We start from the raw sequence: 23,230 nt of genomic DNA, 5'->3' as shown, positions 1-23,230 counted from the left end.
AGGAGACACTGTCCTTTCTATCTTAAGGTCCTTTCTGAGGAGCTGGGTTTAAGTGACAGAAACTGTCTCCAGGATCACTCCCTACCTACCTAACTGCCCAGTTCTAAGCCTCTCAGGGAACTAAGTCCTTAGAACTGGGGTGTCAAACTCATTTTCACTGGGGGCCACATCAGCCTCGCAGTTGCCTTTAAAGGGCCAAATGTAATTTTAAGACTGGATAAACATAACTACTTCTTAACAGTCAAGCGAGAGCTTGGCGCTGCCACCAGGTAGAAACAAGATGCTGGGCCAGATAAAACAAGGTGGAGGGCCAGATTTGGCCCACAGGCCTTGTGTTTGCCACCTGTGCCTTAGAAATTGACCTTGGGTTTGAAACTGGAAGGCAGCACTCCTGGATTAGACCAATGAGAATCAGCCTCTCCATTCAATCAGCAAATGAAATGCATCTGGGCTCTAAGCTGTGGCTTCCCCAAGGAACTCGCAGGGCAGGGCCTGTGACTTAGTAACTGAAAGGATGAAAAGCCAAGGTCAGCCACTCTGAACTTGGCCAGAGAAGTCAGTGCATTCTGTCTCATAATCAACTCACTGGCCAGTCCTCCAGTCAGTAAAGCTCTCTGGACTCCTGGGGCTCCTGCAAAGGGAGAGGTGGAGAAGACCTCCCTGCCGAGGTCCCAGGCGAGAGCAGAACTTCAGAGAGCAGCAGGCCGCTGACATCAGGGGACTGCGCCAGCATGGGCAGAGGCTGTGCAGGCAGGCAGCAGCGGCAGAAACCCAGAAGCTGAGAAACCAGGGAGGTGAAATCACAGCAAAGAGACAGAATGTTTCCCCCAACAGGCTGGCAAAGTGCCCACCTTGCCACTGGTGGGTGTAGAAACCAGAGGGCAATTTCGCAGTACCATCAAAATAAAAGTCACCTACCCTATCACTCAGCAATATCACTTTTAAGATTTACTCAAGTCTAGAAAGACACATGCATATGTGTAGAGACAAGCATGAGGATATTCACAGAGGCACTTTCTCCAAGAGTAAAAAAATATCAGACACAAACATTTAGAGGGGAAACAGATAAACAGACGGGATACATTCATAAGCTAGATACTATACGACGGTTGGAAGGAATGAGCTGAGTCTATATGTGTGGACATCTCTGGTTACTTAGGATGCATGTAAAAAGACTTTTTAAATATCTTGAAAAATATGTGCCAAACACTACATAGTGGTCACTCTGGGGAGGACAGGAAGCATGGCTGGCAACAGGAGACTTCCCACCTGGCAGGAGGATTTAAGAGACCAATCTCTTAACCGATGTGCTCAACCAACAGCCTTCCCCTGACAGGTGACAGCCAGGGGGTCAACACCAGGCTACGGCCAGCTCAGTCTCCGCTGAGAAATCACTCAAAGGCATGTCCTAAATGTGGGGTGGGGTATATGCTTCCTCTATGACAACAAAAATGACCCTTTCATAACTTTCTCTACAGTGAGCCCTTCTGCTGTTTCCTGCCATGTGCGTTGCTGTCCAGCTCTCTGCTCACAGTTAAAGCCCGGGTCACCGCTGTCAGGGACGACAGGAAGCCAGGAGGGGCTGGAGGTGAGCAGGGCATGGCACTGGGAGGTAGACTCAAGGGGCCACAGAATGAAGGGTCCTCAGCAGTATTTGCTGCTGATTGGGGTCACTATGAGAACACAGGCCTTTCAGCCAGGAACCCCAGGAAGGAGGAGTAGGCAAGAGAGATAAGAAACAGTATCTTCCTGACCCTAACTCACCCTGCCCTCCATCTGAGCTTCATCAGGAAAGCAAGTAATTAATCTTTGAGACAGGAAGCAGCTGCACCAGGGAGCAAGAGGAGAGGGAAGGGAGAGAGACTGAGATAGACCAAGACAGCAGCAGAGGGGAACGATGCATATACCTGGTAATGGGGGAGGGAAGAATCACCACTAGAGGGCAGATGAGCAAAGAAACTCAAAACGACACAGCAGAGGGAGCCACCTTGTCTTCTGGCCCTGGCCAGGGATCCCACGTGCCTTGATCCCATCTCCCCAGAGGGCAGTAGAACTCATCCCCACGTTACAAATCTGAGGTCAAGGAAACTACTCTCCATCATCTGCCTGACCACATCCTGAAACCCCAGAGCTCCAGAGCGGGGCAACTCTGGGCTAAGAGCGCCACCTCCTGGCCCAGGGGAGAATTGTCCATGTTCCCATCTTGCCTTTACCTGGGACCTGCCACTAATTTCCCATCCCATCTCCTGCCATTACGTCTTCCTCAACCTCACACCTGCCAAGCGTGTTCCTGCCTCTAGGCTTTTGTAGCCTCATGGTTGGCTCCTTCTCTTCCTTTCAAATGTCACCTCTATGGAGAGGCTGTTCTTGACCACCCAACTAAAGCACCCCCAGTACCCTGCCCCCATCACCTCACTGGTCTGCTTCCATCACAGGAGTGGGCATTATCTGAGATCACCTGGGTTCTTCATTCCATTCCTGTCTACCTCCTCCATTAGAAAGTACCAAAAGGCCCCACGGGGCCTGAGTGGTCCACGTCGGCATGACCTGCACTCAGAACAGGCGTTGGCAATGAGCACCATTGAATAAATTGTTTCACGTGCACTCAGGTGAGCTCTTCTGAGCTCAAGAATCCAACTCAGACTCCACAGGGACAACCCGAAAGCCCTTCAAACTCACCTTGTTCAAGGTCAGAGTCATTATCTTCCCCTGCAGACTGAGTTTTCCTCCTGCACCCCCCAGTGACCCACATGACAACTTTTCACATCCTCTGGGCACAAAAACCAGTTTCTACAGGGCTCCTTTCACGCTCCCCCTGTGGATCAGACACGGCATCTGAGGATTCCACCCTCCCATAGCCCTGGCCCGGCCCCCACTCCAGCCCCACGCCCACCTTCAGGTTCCCCGGCAGCAACAGCGTCTTCACCTCCCTAATCCACCCCAGAACTCCCAAAGTGCCCTGGAGACAGGGGGTTCCCACCCCACCCTCCCAAGGCACCCCTCACCTCAGAGCCACGTTCGAGACTCCCTGAGCAGACTCCACACTTGCCTCAGTATCTGACTCACTGTTCCTCAAACAGCTCCATATGTTTTCCTGCCCCTGCCATTTCCTCAGGCTGAAATGCCCCGTACAGCCCTCCCCTCCTAGGGGATTCCTTTTCAGCCTTCAAAAGCCTCTTTCAGGAAGCTTTCCCTGATTGCAACAGGAAGAATTTATCGCTCACCCCATATGTCTACTGGAATTGTCTATTAAATGTCTGTCTCCTCCAGAGACTCAGTTCTCTGAGCGCAGGAACCAGGCACTGAGTCACCTAACGACCCTCAGCGTCTGCAGTAACAGCCACGGTGGTGAGCACTGAGGACTGCGCTGAGTGTGTTTCGCACATGAGCTCATTTAACCCTCAAACATCCCTACGAGGTGAGGACTCGCATCATCTTCACTTTCCAGATGGTAGAACAGAAGCTCAGAGAGGTGCAGGGGATTGTCCAAGAAACAGTAGCAAGTGGCAGAGCCAGGGTCCCCAACACCTACAACAGTCAATGCCTGGCAAACATTGGCGCCAAGTGAATATTCATTAGTTAAACAAACACCTTCATTTCTCTTGCATCGGAGCTCAAAGAGATGAACACCCTGTGTCCTTGCTTTCTCTATTCCAGTTCTGACCCAGTTATGTCTTCTCTCTTCCTCTCCCTCCCGTCCCAACTGTGCTTCCTGCTGGGAAATGGCCCTGCTCTGAGAGGTGAGAGAAACACTAGTGATAACCCTATGTTTAAAAGGGTTGGGGCACCCTGGCCTGCAAGGCTCAGCTGGTTGGAGTGTCATCCCGTAGGCGGAAAGGTCTCGGGTTTGATTCCAGGTCAGGGCACATAACCAGGTTAGAGTTTGATCCCTGGTTGGGTCACTTACAAGAAGGCAACCGATTGATGTTTCTCTCTCACATGGATGTTTCTCTGTCACACTCGTGGTGCTCTCTCTCCCCCTCTCTCTCACTCTCTCTATTTATCTCTCTCCCTACCCCCTCCCCCACCTCTGGAAGCAATGAAAAATGTCTTCAGGTGAGGATAATGAACAAACAAACAAATGGAGCAGGGCATGACAAGTTTTTCGGTGAAACCGGACCCTGGGCAGAGGCATCCTTCACAGATTTCAGGTGTTCCTTTCAGAATGGCCACAGGCATCTGCCCCCACCTCCTTTTGTTCTTCATAGCCAAGCCCCCTTACTTCTGCTCAGTCAACAACCTGTGACCAAACACACTATTTCCCATTAGATTTGTTGCTTCCCCATTCAGTTTAATTGGTAATGGTTCTAGCATTGTCTTTGCACTCTTTCTAGCTGCTTTAGATATTACACAGCCATCTGGGAACACGGCCACCTCTTTTGACCTTGACCCGAGCTGTGTGTTCTGGACAGCTAACCCAGAGGACAGTGTGCGGCGCACCGCTCCCGGGAGGCTGCTCTGTCTGCTCGAGGCCCCTCCACAGCAGACACAGTGTATACGCTCCATACCTGCCCTTGGACAGGAGTGGGTTGTGAGACACCAACAAACAGATGGGGTTTTTAACTGAATTATAATCCTAAATTTCTCTTTCTCAGACACACAAAATTCCTGCACCCACACGAGTGAGCAGGTCCCAGTGCACTCCAAGAAATTTAGGCCCTGGAGAAAGAGACCAAAACACCTGAGGCACGGGTGCCTTACATGTCCTCTCTACACGCATCCTCCCAGTCCCCCATGACTGATCCTGCTCCACCTCCTACTGGCCATGTGGCTGGGAGGTCACTTACCCGCCCTGAGCCTTGGTTTCTTCCTTTTTGAAATGGGAAGAACATCGGAAGCCACTTCACGGGACAGTTGGGAGGATGGAATGAGGTGATGGAGCCAATGCTATTTCTGTTGCTGTCAGAACAGAATGTGGCATCAGCCACCCTTGTGCCTTTTGAGGGACTGTGTTTCTGAGAGTGGATGTGACTGTGTGTGACCCCGAGTGGCAGGGGTGCACGGGGTCATTTCTGAATGCATGTACCTGAGTGTGGGTGTCTGCGTGTGGATGCAGGAGAAGCCCACAACTTCCTACACTTAAATCAGATGTCCACCGGTTCTCTCTGCCCATGTTCACAGGCCCGGGTTGCTGTGAGAGCCCGCTGCCAGATACTGCTTGTAGCTGCCTCCTCAGCGCCACCTAGTGGCACCAGACTTGTGCAGCTCAGACATCGTCTGACCTGAAAGGTTTCTGCAGCGTGTGTCAGACTAGGAAGAATCTCTGGGCTTGTTCTGCCCTTAGAAGATGGTCAGGAGTGAGTGGCGTTTGATCTTGACCAGCACTGTCCACCAGAATTTTCTCTGGTGATCAAAATGTTCCGTATCTGTGCTATCCAATACAGTAACCACTAGCCACACATGACTATGAAGCACTTGAAATGTGGCTAGTGTGAATGGGGAAGGGAATTTTAAGTTGTACTAAATTTTAATTAATTTCTATTTAAGTTGACACATGTAGGCATATTGAACAGCACTGGTGTGGAGGACTGTTTGAGTCCTCAGATCCAGCCGTGCCTGGGCCACACAGACCAACTCTCTGGGCCTGTCAGTTAAAGAACCAAGACACTTTTCAGGCCCACTGGTTTGACCTGGGTCCTGGCCACGCCCACAGAACCCTGTCAGATGATGACCAACTAGTTCATCGGATCCCCTTCTAGGGCATCTGAACACAAAACTCAGAGGAGGCGCTAGGAAGCAATGCACGCCTGATGCTGCAGATGAGAGACGCCAGGACCTTGGAGTTGCTAGGACGTACCGGGCATGCTTCTAGGATGCTGCACACCCCAAATCTGGAAGAGCCGGGGTGCCACGTGACTGAAGAGCTATACAGGGCCTTTCTATGTCTCCATCCTACAGACACAAGCATGGGTTTAGAAACAGATAAACCTGGGGCAGTTCCCAGATGGCCAATTGCCTCAACTCCCCGAGGCTAATTTTCCACAGCTGTGAAACAGGAATCAGAGTGCGTATCTCACCGGGCCTGGGTGAGGATCAAGGTAATGTATATAAGAGCATTTTGCACAGAGGATTGAGTGCCAGCTTGTGGACCAAAAGGTTGCCAGTTCGATTCCCAGTCAAGGTATATGCCTGGGTTGTGGGCCAGGTCCCCAATTAGGGAAGTATGAGAGGCAACCAATCAGTGTTTCTCTCGCACACCAATGTTTCCCTCCCCCTCTTTCTCCCTCCCTTCCTCTCTCTCTAAAAATAAATGAATAAAATCTTTTTAAAAAATTATAATTTCATCTCTCATCTTACTCCAAACCAAAAATTCAAATGGATTAAACAGTTAAATGTGAAAAAGAAATGAAACTGTTAAATATATATACAAAAGAATATGTAGGAAACCACCAACTTTCTGGATGGAAAAGGACTTTCCTAAGCATAAAAGTAACAAAAGTCACAAATGAAAACACTGACAGATTTTACTATCTTAAAACTTAAAAACAACAGAGTCAAATTTATTGGCAAGGGATAAAGAAAAAAGATGATTTGGAAATAAAAAGATAAATGACTAAGGGGTCACAGCTTTGATTCAGAGTCTTAGTGAATCAAAAAGAAAAATATGAACAACCCAACAGGAAGAAAGGTGAATCATTAAGAAATATTTTCCCAAAAATATTTAAAAATAAATGTGTGAAAACATTTTATCTTTAGTGGCAGCTAAAGGGACTAATCAAAGATGCATACAAAGATTGATATTCAAGGATGTTTTTGCAGCATTATTTATTAATAGCTTAGAAGTGAAACAACCTTAAATTTTTTAAAAGCAATGGGCAAACAAATTATAGAACATCGTAATGATAAGATGGTGTGCAATATTTTTAATCACATTTTTAAAGAACATTGAATGGTGTTGAACATGTCAATCATAATAAAATTTAAGAGGAAACTAAAAAGTGCAAGAAGACTTATAAAGAAACACATCAAAATGATGACAGTTTGGGTGGTGAGTCATGGTTTTTTATTTTTCATCTCAATATTTGTACGTATTTTCTAAATCTTCCACAGAGACCATGCACTATTTTTATAATCAGGAAAAAAAGCTGTTATTTAAAAGGGGGGAAAGGCTGCACCAATATGGGGAACCACTTATGATACTTGCAGAGAAAAGGAGAACAGGCGCATCCCCTGAGCCTCGGGGGAGAGACTCCCAAAGGTCACGAGGACTTGCATTCGCTGACTCAGAGTTACATTAATGATGAGAGTAAAAAACAAGACAGCGTGTGCTGTGGTCAGTCAGATCAGCGTGAAAACAGCACCAGTGAAGACAGGAGGACGAGGACTCCAGCAGGACCCTCACACACACCCCGGGAGGATTGGAAATGGTCCAGTGTCTCCTGTGGCCAATCTGGCTGCATCTGGCAGAGCTGCCACCCAAGAGTCCCCCGTCCTGGCCCCTCCCCACGTGACCTCTCAGGCAAATGCGCTGAGGGCCACAGGAGGGGGCACTCACTACTGCACTGTTTGGGATTTAAGAGAATGGAAACAACCTAAGATTCCATCAACAGGAGATAGAATAACAGGAAAAAATGTGATAAAACGTGATGTGTTTGTATAAATAAATACGACATGGCCATTAAAAAGGAGCAACTCAACACTGAGGATGGATTCCGAGATCCCAGCAGCGGGGCACCAACACAGAGCTGTAAGGGCACCAACTATCACCCCCGCTGCACTCTCCATCCCGCCCTGTTCCGAACCCCGGACGAACACAAGCTTCCATGAGCCCCAAAGTAACCCTGCGAGAAGGCTTCAGGTTTCACTAGTATCCCTGCTTTACAAATGACTAAACCGAGGCACAGGGAAATTAAGTGACCTGCCCGAGGCCCCACGGCTGGTGAGGGGAAGAACCCAGGCCTAAGCCCTGGCAGGCTGATGCCAGAACACTCACTGTCACAGACTCAACAGGGCATTGTGCACGTGGGGTTTTTAATCCTCTCCTGAGGGTATGTTAATTGATTTAAAGATTTTATTTATTTATTTTTAGAGAGAGGGGAGAGAGGAAGAGAAACATCGATGTGTGAGAGAAACACTGACTGGTTGCCTCTCACACGCCCCCAACTGGGCACCTGGCCCGCAACCCAGGCATGTGCCCTGACTGGGAATCGAACCAGAGGCCTTTCGGTTCTCGGCCGATGCTTGACCCACTGAGCTACTCCAGACACAACTGTTTGTTGATTTTAGAGACAGGGGAAGGGAGAGAAAGAGAGACAGAGAGAGAGAAACATTGATCAGTTCCTTCCCACAGCTGCCCTGACCAGGGACCAAACCCACAAACTTCTGGTGCACAGGATGGCGCTCCAACCAACGGAGCCACCCGGCCAGGGCAGCATGCGGATTTTAAAAACACACCAAAAGCTAGTAGTGTTTCTAGACATCGCTGTAGATGAGAAAGGACTGAGAACATGGACTGAGAAAACGCACCAAGTTCCTCTGCACCCTCTGGACGGAGGTAACGGGGTGATGGGGCCAAAAAGGACTGACCGCAGGAACTTAAATTTATGATGTTTTATTTCTTCTTTATTTACAAACAAAGCTCAAAAAGTTAAATCTAGAATTCCCTTATGACCCAGGCATTCGGCTCTGGGTAGACACCCCAAAGGACCGAGAGCGGGGGCTCCTGTTCACCACAGCCAAGTAGAAGCAGATGGAGTGCCCGCCGCACAGGAGTGAGCAAACAACATGCGGCACGTCCACGCGGGGGAACCGCCTTCCGCCTTAAAAAGAAGGGGCACTGCACTCCGTTGGCTGCAGCATCGTCCCGTGCACCAGAAGGTTGCGGGTTTGATCCCCAGTCAGGGCACAGGCCTAGGTTGTGGGTTCAATCCCTGGTCAGGGGACATATGGGAGACAATAGACTGACATTTCTCTGTCTTTCCCTAAAATCAATAAGCATATGCTCCAGTATTTAAAAATAAAACAAAGAAAAAGGAGGGGTGTTCTGACACAGGCTACCGCACAGATGAACCTTGACACAATGCCAAGCGAAAGAAGCCGGCCACAAAAGGACGGATCCTGCGCGACCCCACTTGTCGGAGGTTCCTGGAGCCGCCGCGCACAGAGACAGGAGGCAGAACCCCGGTTGCCAGGGGACAGGGTGGGGGATGTGGGAGTTGGCATTTAAAGGGGATGGACTCGGGAGTAACAAAGTTCTAGAAACAAACAGCGGTAACACTTGTGCAACGGTACAAACACACTTAATGCCACTAAATGGTGAGTGTTATGAAAAATGGTTAAAAAAGAATATTCTGTGTTGCATATATTTTACAATTTTTTGAAAGGTTTGACGGAAATACAGCTGAATGTTAACACCTTTCGATTCTGACTCACCAGGGCTCAGGGGTTTGCCGTGTCATTCACTGTAAAAGTCAGACCGAAGGAGAGCCCGGTGTAGCCAAGGATGCAGACACAGGCCCATGGCCAGCGGGGCGCCCCCCTCAGCCAGCCCAGGCCATGTTGTCTCCTCCCTCTGCCTCCTATTCTTACCCCATTGTGGTTGCCATAGAAACAAGGGGCAGCTTGGGCTCCCAGAGCTCAGCCCAGGTGCTGCTACCTCCAGGAATAACGTCAAGAGTGTGAATTAAATAAAAGCCCCTGTCATCCAGGTTTCTTGTACACACACACACACACACACACACACACAGGTATACGCCTGCCCCGCTGATACATTTCTGGAGTGACCCTGTGTTCACAGGTGTGCTTAGGATGTTACCACCACCTGCACATGTCTGTCCTTAGGAGCAGGCCTGAGTCTGGGTGCACTTTGCTCCTGTGTGCCAGTGGCCAGGTCACCTGGTTACTGGTGTCCACCCAGCCCAAGACCATGACTGCTAATATCAGTAATATTAAAGCAGGGGACATTTACCCGGTGCTACGTACCTGACACACTGCCCCACGCTTCACCCGGATTCCCTTATTTAAACCTCACAACACTCTACATGTAGGTGCTATTGTTACCCTCAGACAGAAAAACGGAGGCACAGAGGGGTTGTGTAACATGCCCAAGGTCACCCAGACCACATAAACCTAACCACTGAACCTCTACTGCGGAGAGTGAGAGCTTTAAATGTCACTGGTTTCCAAACAGCTGCAAGCCCAGCTGCCTCGCAGGTACCACCTCTGGCCCTGGTAACACACAGGCTTCCTGGCCCCACCCAGGCCTCAGGAAGCCCAGTCCCCAGCGTGGGTCCGCACCACAGGCGGCTGGTCAGTCACTGGGCCAGCCTAGACAGAGCTGGCTGACAGGGTGTGGCAGGGTGTGCACCACAGGGGCTGTCCCCAGGAGTCCTGTTCCTGGGCCCAGAAATGGTCCTGGAGAGTCTAGAGCCCCAAGGTCCTCCATTCCAGATGGCGCCTGCTAGTGGCGAGACAACAAAGAAGGTGGCAACAGCTGTGTCACACCGCACCCCCCCCCCAATCCAGGGCAGGGCTCCAAACGTCAGTTGTGTGGCTTTGTGGCCTGCCGGGCGCGGATTTCCGCCCCTCCACCCTCTCAGCAGGAGCTGGGTGTGGGGTGAAGGTGACACTGTGGTAACCTGCTGGGGCACAGCGCAGCCCGAGGCAGGGAGTGGTCAGCCACCTCCCCAGGACGACAACACAGCGCTGCAGCCTGGACTGGGCACCGACAGTTTCCCACTGACGCTCTGACCCCAAGGGGAGAAGGTCACAAGCAGAAACCACGGACCACCACTTGGCAGGAAGAGCTGATAGGACCCCTGAGGTTGGAGCTGCTCCAGGAGCAGGAGGGAGAAAGCACTTGGTTCACATGGGGAAGGAGGTGTTCACAGGGAGGCAGCTTCTAAGCCGGCGCTGGAAGGACGGGCACGATGGTGCTGATGGAAGAGGAAGAAGTCAAGGCGTTCCATGCCAGGGAACGGCATAAGCAAAGACTTCCAGACTGAAAGGTGCCAGAAAGCAGTCACCTCTTCTCGCTGGAGCTGGATGGAGGTCAAGAGGGGACACACTTATAAGAAAAACAGAGAGAGAGAGAGTCCTGGGCAGTGTGGATCAGTGGGTCACCCCACCAGAGGGCCAGCTAATCAGTGTTTATCTCTTGCACCCATGTCTCCCTCACTCTTTTTCTCCCTCCCTTCCCCTCTCTCTAAAAATAAATAAATAAAGCCTTGAAAAAAAGAGAGAGAAAAGGCGAGAGACGGACAGAGGCACAGAGAGGTCAAGCAACTTGCCCAAGGCCACCCAGCTGGTAGAGTCAAGATTCAGACATAGGCTGCCTGACTCCAAAGCCCAGGAACTGACTGCTAAGACAGGGCTCACGGAGGGCAGACTTCCCTCCCGTGCATGTTTGAGAACGCTGTCAGGGTGGGCCCGCTGGGCTCGCAGCGGCAGCTCTCAGCCGGTGGGGAAGCTTTACACTGGCCGGGAACTCGGCAGGGTATGGAGGCAGTTCTGATGATCACCGCTGTGGGGAGGTGGCTCATCTCGTGGGCAGAGGGGGTCTCTGAACAGTACTGACGCCAGGTCTTACCCCAGAAAGTCTGCTTTCCAGTCCTGGAACTGGGTGCGATCTGGACATCAGAACTTGTCCAAAGCCTTCCGGTGACAGCGGTGCAGAAAGGCACTGCTTGGGGAAGAACGAGCAGTTCACCCTGCCTGGTGTGGACCAGACAGTGAGTGGGTGCCAATGCCAGAAAGAGGAGTCGCTGGGGAGTCGACACCACCGAAGACTGCCCAGCCCCACCCCACCCTGGGAGTGGGCCATCCGCCCTCCAGGGCCTGAGGGAGAAGCCTCTGTGGTATCAGCCCTAACAAGGTCTGCCATCTGTGTGGCCGCCCCAGCCTCCTCAGAGCAGGGAGGATCAGAGCCAGAGCTGGCTTTGGGGATGATGGATTAGTCCAAGCTGGCAGAGCCTGGAGGAGGAGGTTAATTAGACAGCCTTTGTCACCGTCTGGGCAGGAGATAATGGGTCCGAACCGGGAGGAGGGCAGGAGAGGCCCAAACCCCATCACCACCCAGTGACAGAGGAAGAGCTGGGTGTGGAAGAGAGAACAGGTTAACTGAGAGTGAGTCCAATCTGGGGTCTGGGCAGGAAAGGGCCAGTCAGCTGCTGTGGGCAGGGGTGTCCATGGGATAGACAGGACTTGAGACCGAGAGGCATGACACACCAGAGCCAAGGTGGCACGCTGGTGACCCCATGGGCTGAATCTGGCCTGCAGGACAGGACACAGATGGTTTTGTTTTTTAATTCTTGAGTTAGTTGTCAAGATGTGGCCTGGCATCCCAAATTTTCCACTTCTCTTCTAAACGGAGGACCTGGTGAGACGGGCAACGTCCTGGCAGAGCCCAGATGCCGCTCGCCCAAGCCCCCAGGCCCCTCACTGCAGTGGCACCCCGGCCTGAGACCCCTGCAGACATCAGGCCCATCTTCAGAAGAAGAGATGAGGTCCTCAGCCAGAAAGCTGCGAAGACGGAAGGCTTCATGGAGGAGCAGGACAGGGCCTGGCACGGCACCGAAACTGAGCACCGACCTCTCACATCCCAACCCCCCACATCCTGACCCCGCACCTAGCACCTGCGCACTGCATCACCTCAAGTTAGGAAGTCCCTGCCTGGGCTCCCCATGGACTGAGCTGCAAACAAGGAGGTTGAGGCCCATGACCTCTAGCTGCCATCCTCATGTCCACTGGGCTTGCCAGACCCAGTAAGCCATTCTGCCCCTCTCTGTACCCCCAGGACCACCCCCAACCCTGGTCCCAGCACAGCCTCTCCCAGGGCCCCAGAGGCAGATGGAGCAGCTCACTCCTGGGCGGCGAGGGGGGGGGGCGCTATCTACATTCCCTCCTGACACTCCTCACCTCACTCCCTGCTCAGAGCCCCAGAGGACCCAGCAGGAGGAAGGGGATAAAAGCCAGCACCCCCCACACACACACATTCCCAGACACCTCTGAGTGCTGCCTGGGCTCCTGTCCATCATGAACCTCCCCAAAGGGGCTAGGGATCCCAACACACCCTGCAGTCTGCACTGTGCAAACAGGAGCGTAAGGGATGCAGGTGTGGGGAGCCGGCGCCTCAGCCCAGCCAGAGCACTCCTTCCCAGCCCTGGCCAAATCCAGCTCCCATGAGCTAGGCTGGGCCTGCTAGCCTCTTCTCCCTGGGACCCTGAATCTTCCCACACAATGAGGCTGGCAGGCCCCTGGGCCTAGGGAGACCTGTGAAGAATAGGATTGCATGGCCAGGGACCTGGGGTTCATTCATGGAGGGAGCTGAATGAGGTAAGGGGTAGTTGACTCTTGGCTGGCAGGCCACAAGCTGCCCCATCTGCATTCTGCTCACCTTCATCTCCCACAGTAACACAGCCAGCCCTGTCCCCAGGGGTCAACAAGTACCATTCAGCGCGCCAGCCACACGGAAGCACTCCCACAGGGCCCCAGGACAAACAGAGTCCTTCCTGCCTGCATTCCCACACCCATCTCAGAAGAGCCCCCATGCCCAAGCACCTAATGTCCGAGCTGCCAGCTGGCTCCCTGCCTGCCCACCAGCAGATATCCACCAGACCTGGTCAAGACCCAGGGAGCTGGTGTCCATTAAGAAATCAGAGCAGGGACTCACCAGGGCTTCCTGGGCATGTCGAGGACTGGCTGGGAGGCAAGCCAGGAGCACACAAGTCCCTGGAGTTTGGGGCTTGCTGCCTGGCAATGGCACCCCCAGGTGCCTGGCAATGAAATCAGGCCACAGCCCAACTGCCAGCTAAGCACCCACCCACCTCGCTTCTCCCTGTAGCCACTCACGCCCCGAGACTCCAGATCCCAAAACAGACATGTTCGTAGTTACCATAGGAACTCACTAAAGCCAAAAAAAGGCACCACACAGTCACCCACATGGGCCCTCAGAGCTCATGTCCACCTGCACAGACAAGCACACCACAGGCCTACACATGCCTACACACGCCTACACACGCCAATGCTGCTCTCGGGCTCAAGGCCCATCCTAAAAAATCGTGAACCGGGACCTGCTACTTGAGACAGAAACAGCGACTTTCCCCTTGGCCCCATCTGGACTGTGTCTGAAAGTGGGTCCTGAGCACCCAGCCTGGCTGGCTGTCACTTTCAAGGAAAACCACTGCGTACCTGGAGCTCACCTGCCAAAGGCACTCCAGGAGCTGAGCAGGGCGGGGGGGCCAGAGCCCAGGCCCCCCCACAGCTCTGCCTGAGAGAGCTGCCAGGCCGGGGAGAGAGCACTGCCTGGCCTGGTCCCCGGCCACAGAGCCGCTCTGGCAGCCCTCAAGCTGCTGCTGCTGCTCCCTCCACCGTACCCTTCTTTGGTGGGGCGGGTGGCGAGGAGGTGGGTATAAGGGTGAGGATCTAAGCCAGCCACACAGGAAGGGATAGTGGCACGAAGTGGGCAGAGCTCATATATTCAGTCTCCACAGATGGGGCCAAGGGCTCACCTGGAAACTTGATGGTTTTCACCTTGACCCCTCCTTTGCCCTCACCTCCTAGATCCAAACCAGCTCTAGGCCAGGGAGTCCACCCCCTCAGCAGCTCCCCAGTCAATCCACTCTCCCCGGCCCCTGCCCGGGCCTCCAACCACTCCAATGAGTCTGTGGAGGGCGCCCAGGCGGCCCTGAGACTCCAATCGGGCCACATGATTCTCCAGTGCGAACCCCTCTGACAGCCCCCAGTCACCCAGAGAAGCCAGCCCAGCCCTCCACGCAGCCCCCTACACTCCTAGACATAGCCCAGCCAGTCCTGGGACTGGTTTTCTGCCTGGTAATAACCACCACACCCAGGCCCCGCCTTGCCCCCTGACTGTGTGCACTGCTGCTGCCCAGGTGCGTGCCTCTCCCCTCGACAGCCTGACCTCACTCACCCTTGTAGATGGCTCGGGCATCACCGACGCTCCAGGATACCCTCCTCTCTCCTCTCTGAAACATCTCTGTTAGCACCTGTCACATCCCATTGCGATTGTCTGCATGTCTGTCTCCCCATGGAGCTGCGAGCTCTCAGAGCAGACGGTCTTTGTCATCTTTGCTTCCCACACCCCCTGGGATCTACCACTGGGCTTGGAATGAAAGTGGCCAGTAAATGGGAACTGAACGGATTCAACCTTCTCGCCACCCCCCACCAAAAAAATCAAGTTTCCCTATTCTTAACAACGCCAGCAAACTTTCAGCAGATGTCCTAGGTGTATGAAAAAGGAGTTGAGTAAAATGGAGCAGCCAAAGAAAGTTCTGGAACGTCTTGGTGGTGCCACAAGGATTCTTGTAATCCACAGTAAAAAAAGACCTGGTGGAAGCTGAGTGAGGGGACCGGCGATCACGGCCTGAGAGTAACACATGAAAAAAGCCATTAAGGTTCTTCCACCAAGATGGAGGCATAGGTGGAAACACTGTGCCTTCTCCCACAACCAAGTTTGAACACAACAAAGATTCGGAGAACTAGGACACACCCAAAGACCAGAAAACGGAATTATACGGAAGTCCGACAACTACGAACCGTTCAACGGTAAGAGAGGCAGAGCCAGCAGCGGAGCAGGGTCGGGCAGGACAGATCCCCCAACCTAGGCGTGCAGGCAGCCCGGAACCAGTCGGGGTGTGGGGCAGACTGACCGCGGTCGCACATTCGCGCACAGTGAGACGGACCACATAGGCCCCAGGGGGCGAACCCAGTGGTGGAGGGCTGACGGCGGTGTGGAACGAAACGCGTGAGCCTGGTGACGGTGGTGGCTGTGGCCTCGGTGGCAGGCAGCAGACGGGAAGCCATTGTCCCTCTTTGACCCCGCCCCCACATACAACGTCACAACCCAGCAACTTAGTTGCCCTGGTCTAGGGAACACTTTAGGGCTCCGATCCTGCTACGGAACAGGCACAAACAGCCCAAAAGATGGTGCAAGAAGAACTCAAAGTCCCAGAGCCAATAACTCTAAGCGAACGAGAAATTGCCAGCCTCTCAGAAGCACAATTCAAGACACTGTTTATCAGGATGCTCACAGAATTGGTAGATTACAGCCACAAATTAGAGGAACATATGAAGGCTAAACTAATTGAAATGAAGGGAGATGTCCAAGAAACCAATAGCGATGGAAAGGAAACTGGGACTCAAATCAATGGAATGGACCAGAAGGAAGAACGAAACATCCAACCAGAAAGGAATGAAGAAATGAGAATTCAAAAAAATGAGGAGAGGCTTAGGAACCTCCAGGACATCTTTAAACGTTCCAACATCCGGATTATAGGGGTACCAGAAGGGGGAAAGAAACAGCCACAAGTGGAAAATGTATTTGAACAAATAATAAAGGAGAACTTCCCCAGTCTGGCAAAGGAAATAGACTTCCAGGAAATCCAGGAAGCTCAGAGAGTCCCAAAGAAGTTGGACCCAAGAAGGAACACACCAAGGCACATCATAATTACATTAGCCAAGACTAAAATGAAGGAGAGAATCCTAGAAGCAGCAAGGGATAAGGGGACAGTCACCTACAAAGGAGTACCCATCAGACTGTCAGCGGATTTCTCAAAAGAGACCTTACAGGCAAGAAGGGGCTGGAAAGAAGTATTCCAAGTCATGAAATCCAAAGACCTACAGCCAAGATTGCTTTATCCAGCAAAACTTTCATTTAGAATGGAAGGACAGATAAAGTGCTTCTCAGATAAGGTCAAGTTCAAGGAGTTCATCATCACCAAGCCCTTATTATATGAAATGCTAAAGGGACTTATATAAGAAAAAGAAGATGAAAAATATGAACAGTGAAAGGACAGCAAACTCACAGTTATTAACAACCACACCTAAAACAAAAGCAAACCAAGAGGACAGCTAGATCAGGAGTGGAACCATAGAAATGAAGAACACATGGAGGGTTAGCAACAGGGGAGTGGGAGGAGGAGAAGGGGGGAGAAGGCACAGAAAATAGCATAGACAGTAGGTAGAAAATAGATAAGGGGGAGGGCAAGAATAGTGGGGGAAATATAGAATCTAAAGAACTTGAGACACGTGGTTATAAACTAAGGGGGGGAGAATGGTGGGGGAGGGAGTGTGCGGGTGGAGGGGAATGAAGGGGGGTAATAGAACAACTGTAATGGTATAATCAATAAAATATATTTTTAAAAAAAAGAAAAAAGCCATTAAGTCAGGAGGAGGGCAGGCTTTCCGGAAGGAAGGCTGGAAAGCTGGACCAGAGATGCGGTGCGCCGACACCTGGGCCCTGACTCCGCTCTCTCCCGCCAAGATGAGTGAGGGAGCCAGGGAAGCAGATGTTCGTAAGGGTGATCGTCCAGATTCTGTGCGTGATTCTCAGAGAATGGGAATGGAAGCCCTGGGTGTAAAGGGGCAGGAAATGAGATCCTTCTAGATGCAACAAGCCCCCATGCCCATCCCGCATGGGCAATGGCCCCAGCAGCTGCCATCAGGGACCCCAGGGGCCAAGGGAGGCTAAGCTGAGACACACTGTGTCTGCTCCTGCCTGTGTGGTCACCTCACTTCTAATAGGATTTTAAATTCTTAGCTAGCGAAATCTGAAACCTAGAGGAAGGGTGACCGTGTGGTGTCTTCTGGCCAAACCACAGGACAGCTGAATGCTGCCCAGCCAGGCTGCTGGGCAGACGGCCCCTCCAGGCCCCTCATCCCTCTCCTGAGGAAGGAGTAAGAGGACACAGTCTCCTCCAGGTTCCATCAGAAGCTCTCCTTCTATTCAGAGATGTCATTTCTAATGACCGAAAGTTGGATTCTCTTTTTCCTCAAGGCCATAGGTTCTAGACTTCCCATTGTTGGGGGCGTGCATGACACTGTGCTCCCAGCAGCAGGGACAGGCTGCACTGAATCGACCCCATGCTCACCCCACCCCACGATGGCTAGTCCCTGGGTGACAGTCATCTCGGTCAGCAGGGGCACAGCTTACCGGCCAGTGCAGTAGATGGGCAGAGACACACACATTTCTTTCTTCAGCAAAGAAGCAAGGTCCCTGAGAGGGAGAGCCGGGGGCAGCAAAAGCGATGGAGGGAAGTACCTGAAGCTCCCAGCCCAGGTCCTCACCTTCTGGATGCGGCTCCCTGAGCAAACCCCAGGCACCTGGTCTTGCCAAGCTGGGCCCTCACCTGGGGGCATCTAGTTTGACTATGCCTCAACTGCTGCAGACAGGGACCTTATCCCAAGCTGATCCCAGAGCAGGCTGGAGAAGGGGGAGCCCCACCTGCTGACCCTGCCTCTTTCTTTCCATCCCTCCACCTGCATGTAATGGGCTAACTACATGACCCATGATCCACTCAGTAAATACAGACTGAGAGCCTGCTATTTGCCATGATGTTAGATCCCTGGGAACCAGCGATGAGGTGTGCAGGGTCCCTGTTCTCAAAGACATTTGTGCATGCATGCACTCACGGTACTCAACAGTGAGCACATGCCATCATCAAGGTCCTAAGAGATATGCAAAAGGACCCAAGTCATTAAGGTCAAATCCTAGAACGTCAGAGCTAGAAGACAGCAGGTTACACACTAGTCTGACCCTCCCATTTTACAGATGGGCATGATCTGGCCATTTGTTAGCCTGGGGGTTTGACCTGACCCTCCCAGCTCTTTCTCCTGCACATACTGGACTATGCTGCCACCAGGCTCTCCAGCGTTTCTGCGTGGCTCCCCCCACCCTGCACCCCGGCCTCTGAGGGTGCCGTCATTCACACACCAAAGACCCTCTGAACTCGGGCCTCCCGCAGAGGGACAGGCCCTCTCGCCCACAACGTTGTGGGGGCAGGTGCATTCTGTGACCAAGTCGCACAGAGTCTCCATATACAGCAGGCACAAAAAGGTCGGAAGGAGGGCAGGGTAGGTGCTGAAAACTACTCAGCTCCAGCCTGGACTGAATCAGCCATGAAAAACACACCTGGATTCCAACACTAACACCATGACTGGCTTGCTGATGACCGTGATCAAGTTCCTGAGCCCTCTGAGCCTCCACTTTCTCGTCTGTAAACTGTGGGAGGCAGTGGTAGCTGCTTCATGAGGTGGTTGTGAAACCTCGGGGGAACTGTGCAATGAAAACTTAGCACATAGCAAGCACTCAGTAACAGTGGGGCTGGAACCCCCTTCTTCAGAGCTGTGTGGCTCAGCGACACCTCCAGGAGCTGCTCAGCTGACTTCACATTGAGACACCAGGGCCCTGCAGAAGGAGCTGAGGCCACTGGGAGCACAGGCCACAGTCCAGGGCTATCTGGTGCTCAGTGGAGTAGTCAGTGGGGCATTAGTAAAGAGGAAGGTGTCTCACCCGGCAGAGACAGAAAGCAGGAGGCACCGCAGTGCCAGGGAGAGCCCTAGCATGAGCAGTTGGCCACCGCATGGACCTGTCAGTGAGCAGAGACGTGTCCTGGGCACCAGGAGACAATTCCACATTAGGTACTGCCAGTGGGGGAGGGGAGGGGAGGGAGGGGGAGCTGACATGGATCCTCCTTTCTGTCCCAAGGCTAGTGAATGTGGCTCAATAAAACCTCCTGCAGTATCTGCCCAGCCCGTGATCCACCTTTCCTCTCTGAGAACTAACCCCTCCCACGTACAGAGGTGGCCTCAGCAGCCACCAAACTCCATCCGTCCAGCTAAGCTGGTTGGCCCAGTGGTACACAACTCACCCAGGCTGGGCAATCAGATTCTCTTTCTTTGTGGCTTATACCATACAAATCACACCATTATAATGGGTTTGAGTACAGTCGTGAGGTTGTGCAGACACTGTACTGCTACGTAGTTTCAGCACATTCCCCCGCCCCCAGAAGGAAGCTCTAACCCTTAGCATTCGCTCCCCCTGCGTCCCCAACCACCGCCCCAGCCCTTGGAAACCACTCACGTATCCTCCGTCACTATGGGTTTGCTTATTCCAGATATTTTATGTAAATGGAATCAAACAGGTGTTTTTCTGTGACTGACCTGTGTTCAGCGTAATATCTTCAAGGTTCCTCTATGTTGTAATACGCATCAGTAACTCATTCCTGTTTATGGCCAAATAACACACCATTGTACGGAGATGTCACATTATGTTCATCTGTTCACCTGCTGATACACATCTGGGTTCTTTTCTCTTCTGGCCATTATTAAGAAGGTTGCCATGAACATTCGTGTACCAGTTTCTGCATGAACATCCACTTTCATTTCTCTCGGATAAGTATTTAAAAGTGGCATTGCTGGTCTTGTGACGCTTCTACGTTTAACCTTTTGAGAAAGGGTCTTCTTGTTTTCCAAAACAGCTGCACCATTTTATATCCCCACCGGCAATGAGTGCATGCGGGTTCCAACTTCCCCACTTCCTCACCGACACTTGGAATTACGCCTCCTTGATTATAGTCATTTGAGAGGGAGTGAAGTGGTATCTCCCTGGAGCTTTGATGTGCCTGTCCCTGATGGCTAGCGAGGTTGAACATCTTTCCACGTGCTTATTGCCTATTCATGCGTGTTCTTTAGAACAATGTCTATTCATCTTTTAATTGTGTTATATCTTTGTGTTATTGAGTTATGCGTTCTTTAGATTTTTTAGATATGAGTTCCTATATGTTATATGCAAATATTTTCTCTCCATCTATAGGTTGTCTTTTCACTTTCTTCATGGTGTCCTTTGTAACACACAAGAGGTTCTTTTATTTTGAAGAAGTTCTGAGCTTTGGGCGTCACACCTGAAAAACCTCTGCCTTATCTCAGGTCCCAGAGGTTTCTATCCACGTGTCTTCTACGAGCTTCTGGCGCTAGCTCCTACATTTGAGTTCATTTCTGTGTGAGAGAGGGGTTAGATTCCACACGACTACATGTGCCGTCAGTTATCCCACCACCCTTGTAGAGAGACTATTTTTCTCCAGTGAATGTCATGACACACTCATGAAAATCAATGGACCACGAATGTGCGGGTTTATTTCTGGACTTGGGATCCTATTCCATTGATCTGTATGTCTATTCTTATGCCAGTACCAAACTGTCCTGTTTACTGTAGCTTTGCAGCAAATTTGAAATTACTTTCTTCTTTTTCAAGATTATCCTTGAATTTCCATATGAATTTTAGGATCAGTTTATCAGCGTCTGCAAAGAAGCCGGCTGGGGTTTTAATGGGGACGGGTTTCCAGGTCCTGTCCCCACTTTCTGAGCTCTACCCTACCTCTTCCCCTTGGGTTTCCTGGGGCAGTGTGGGGTTTTCCCCACAAACTCTGTCTTTCTTTTAACATATTAAGCTGGGTTTTGTTTCTTGCAATCAAAAGAATCCTAACGGAATAGCATAGAAACATGGTCCTACAGACTATCTCGAACAACCACCTCAACGCCATTTCCCCAGGGCCTACGCCCTCAGACCGTCCCCCAAGCCCCGAAGACCCCACTGCAGTCCCAGCCTCACCGTCGCCCCATGACCCTAGCCCTCACTGTGTTCTGTACCTACTCCCTTTCCAGGTTACATGTGCCCTCTTTACCAGTGCAAACTAACAGGCCCTCGTTATATGAAACTGAACCAGATGTCCCAAGACAGCACCACATGCAGACTCGCACCTCTCCACACCCCTTGGCATCTCTGCTCCATGCCTCACTCAGCATGCAGATAAGAAGCTCTAGGCCAAACACTACAGTGCATACTAGACAAAGGCGCAGAAACTGAAGCCCACAGAAGTTAAGTTACGTGCCCGATCATGACTCGCCCTGACACTGGGCTGTGCCGATGAACACCCCATGTACAGACTCAGGTGGGCCCATTGTCCCACCTTGTCTCTAAGAGATGCTTCAGAAGCCACCTCCTTCTATCAGTCCTCCAGGACTGCCCCCATGGCACCTCTGACGTCAACTCTATGAAGAGACTAAAATAAAAGCTCTGAGGGCAGGAACACTTTGCCACCCATCCCTGCCCCGCCGACTGCCCACCCTCACCCTTCTGGGCAAAACAAACCAGAGTGGGGAGGCTCTTATTTTGACCGCCTCATACACCAACTCTCAAGACTGGCTGTGTTTTGCCCAGCAACCTGTACCCAGGGGAAATTCAGTCAGTGCTGGCAACTGTGGCAGAGGGGGAATGGCCTGGAAAACCTCTCAGCTGAGATGGGGAAGTTAGAGGCAGAAGAGGCCAACTCTGAAGGAGGAATTTTCCATGCACAAGCTAATTCACATGTGGCAGGATGATATTTTGAGCTAGTGACCAATGCTCTTTTTCTCTCCCAGAACTTTCCTCATTTTCAATTCACTCCATTGGCATAGGTGATTGGTCAGTACTCATTGCCCAAAGGAGGGATGCAGATGGAAGTTGATTTTTGTCAAGTTCAAGAGGGAAAGGGCATCAGACAAGATTGTTTGGCCAGAAATATAGAGGGGATAGGAAAGGGTGGTGAGAGAAGAGAAGTCAGAGGTTCTAGGAGAGAGGTGTGTCTGCTCAGGGCTTCCCAGACAGACAAGAAGACACATGGTAATCCGAGCAGATAATTCCCAGTCCCTGAATCTGCTGTTGGAAGTCTCCGAGAGCCCCAGGGCCAGGCCGACCAGCAAGACGGATATCTGGAAACAGATGACTCAATACCCTACTGATCACACACACATACTGTAGTGTCTTATAATGTCCTAGAATTATGTAGCACAATTTTTAGGTAGGTGAGAATCTCAGAAAGACAGCCCATGGGACTAGGGCTCCACATAAAAATGTAGGAGGTAGAAAATACATATATCTTTCTCACACCCCTAAGATGTAGCCTAAAAGCCACGCCACTTCCCCACCATACTGGTGCCTGCTGCTTCCGTCCCAGCACCCGCTTTCCCCAAATACTCCAGGAATCAAGAGCCTGATCCAGCCTCCTCCAATCCAGAAGCCCCCCCAGATTGAGAATGACAAATGCAACAGCCCCACCCATGTTTCCCAGAACTTCAAGGGAAATGGGGGGGGGGCGGCGAAGAGCTTTAGTCTGCCATCATCTCTGACCTCTACATAACAGGAAGTGGCTACTTACTTGACCTTCAGGCTTGCCAGCATGGTCTTGTCGATCCTGCCAAGACAAAAAAAGCAAGGGCTATGGTCAGCGCCAGGGCTGAAGGCACCCAACCAACACCTGCAGGGGAGAGGTCCCTGGGCCCATCCAGACCACCAGACCGACCAGGTGCTGCAGGGACAGGGTGCTGCTGGGGTGGGGGGTGGGGGGTGGGGTTCTCCTCCAGCCCAGGGAGGGAGGGCAGTGAGCTCTGGGAGGGCTAGAGCCACAGCTAACCCTGAGGTGGGTACAGTTAGTTATTCTCCCCCTTTAATCATTTA

At 51.8% G+C, this 23,230-nt stretch overlaps 1 protein-coding gene across 3 annotated transcripts in view; it reads right to left on the bottom strand.

The window, feature by feature from the left end:
- Positions 1-23,230, bottom strand: part of RAP1GAP2 (RAP1 GTPase activating protein 2) — a 223,428-nt gene that overhangs the window by 163,317 nt on the left and 36,881 nt on the right. For all 3 annotated transcript variants that reach the window (XM_037069725.1, XM_037069722.1, XM_037069721.1), the window contains one exon: positions 22,932-22,967. In XM_037069725.1, coding sequence (XP_036925620.1) covers positions 22,932-22,967 — 36 coding nt within the window. The remainder of the gene's footprint in view (positions 1-22,931; positions 22,968-23,230) is intronic.

Source organism: Sturnira hondurensis, unplaced genomic scaffold (assembly GCF_014824575.4).
Source record: "Sturnira hondurensis isolate 20B ecotype Veracruz unplaced genomic scaffold, ASM1482457v3 Scaffold0018728, whole genome shotgun sequence".
In the NCBI taxonomy this organism is placed as follows: domain Eukaryota; kingdom Metazoa; phylum Chordata; class Mammalia; order Chiroptera; family Phyllostomidae; genus Sturnira; species Sturnira hondurensis.
This window is presented reverse-complemented; position numbering and strand designations above follow the sequence as displayed.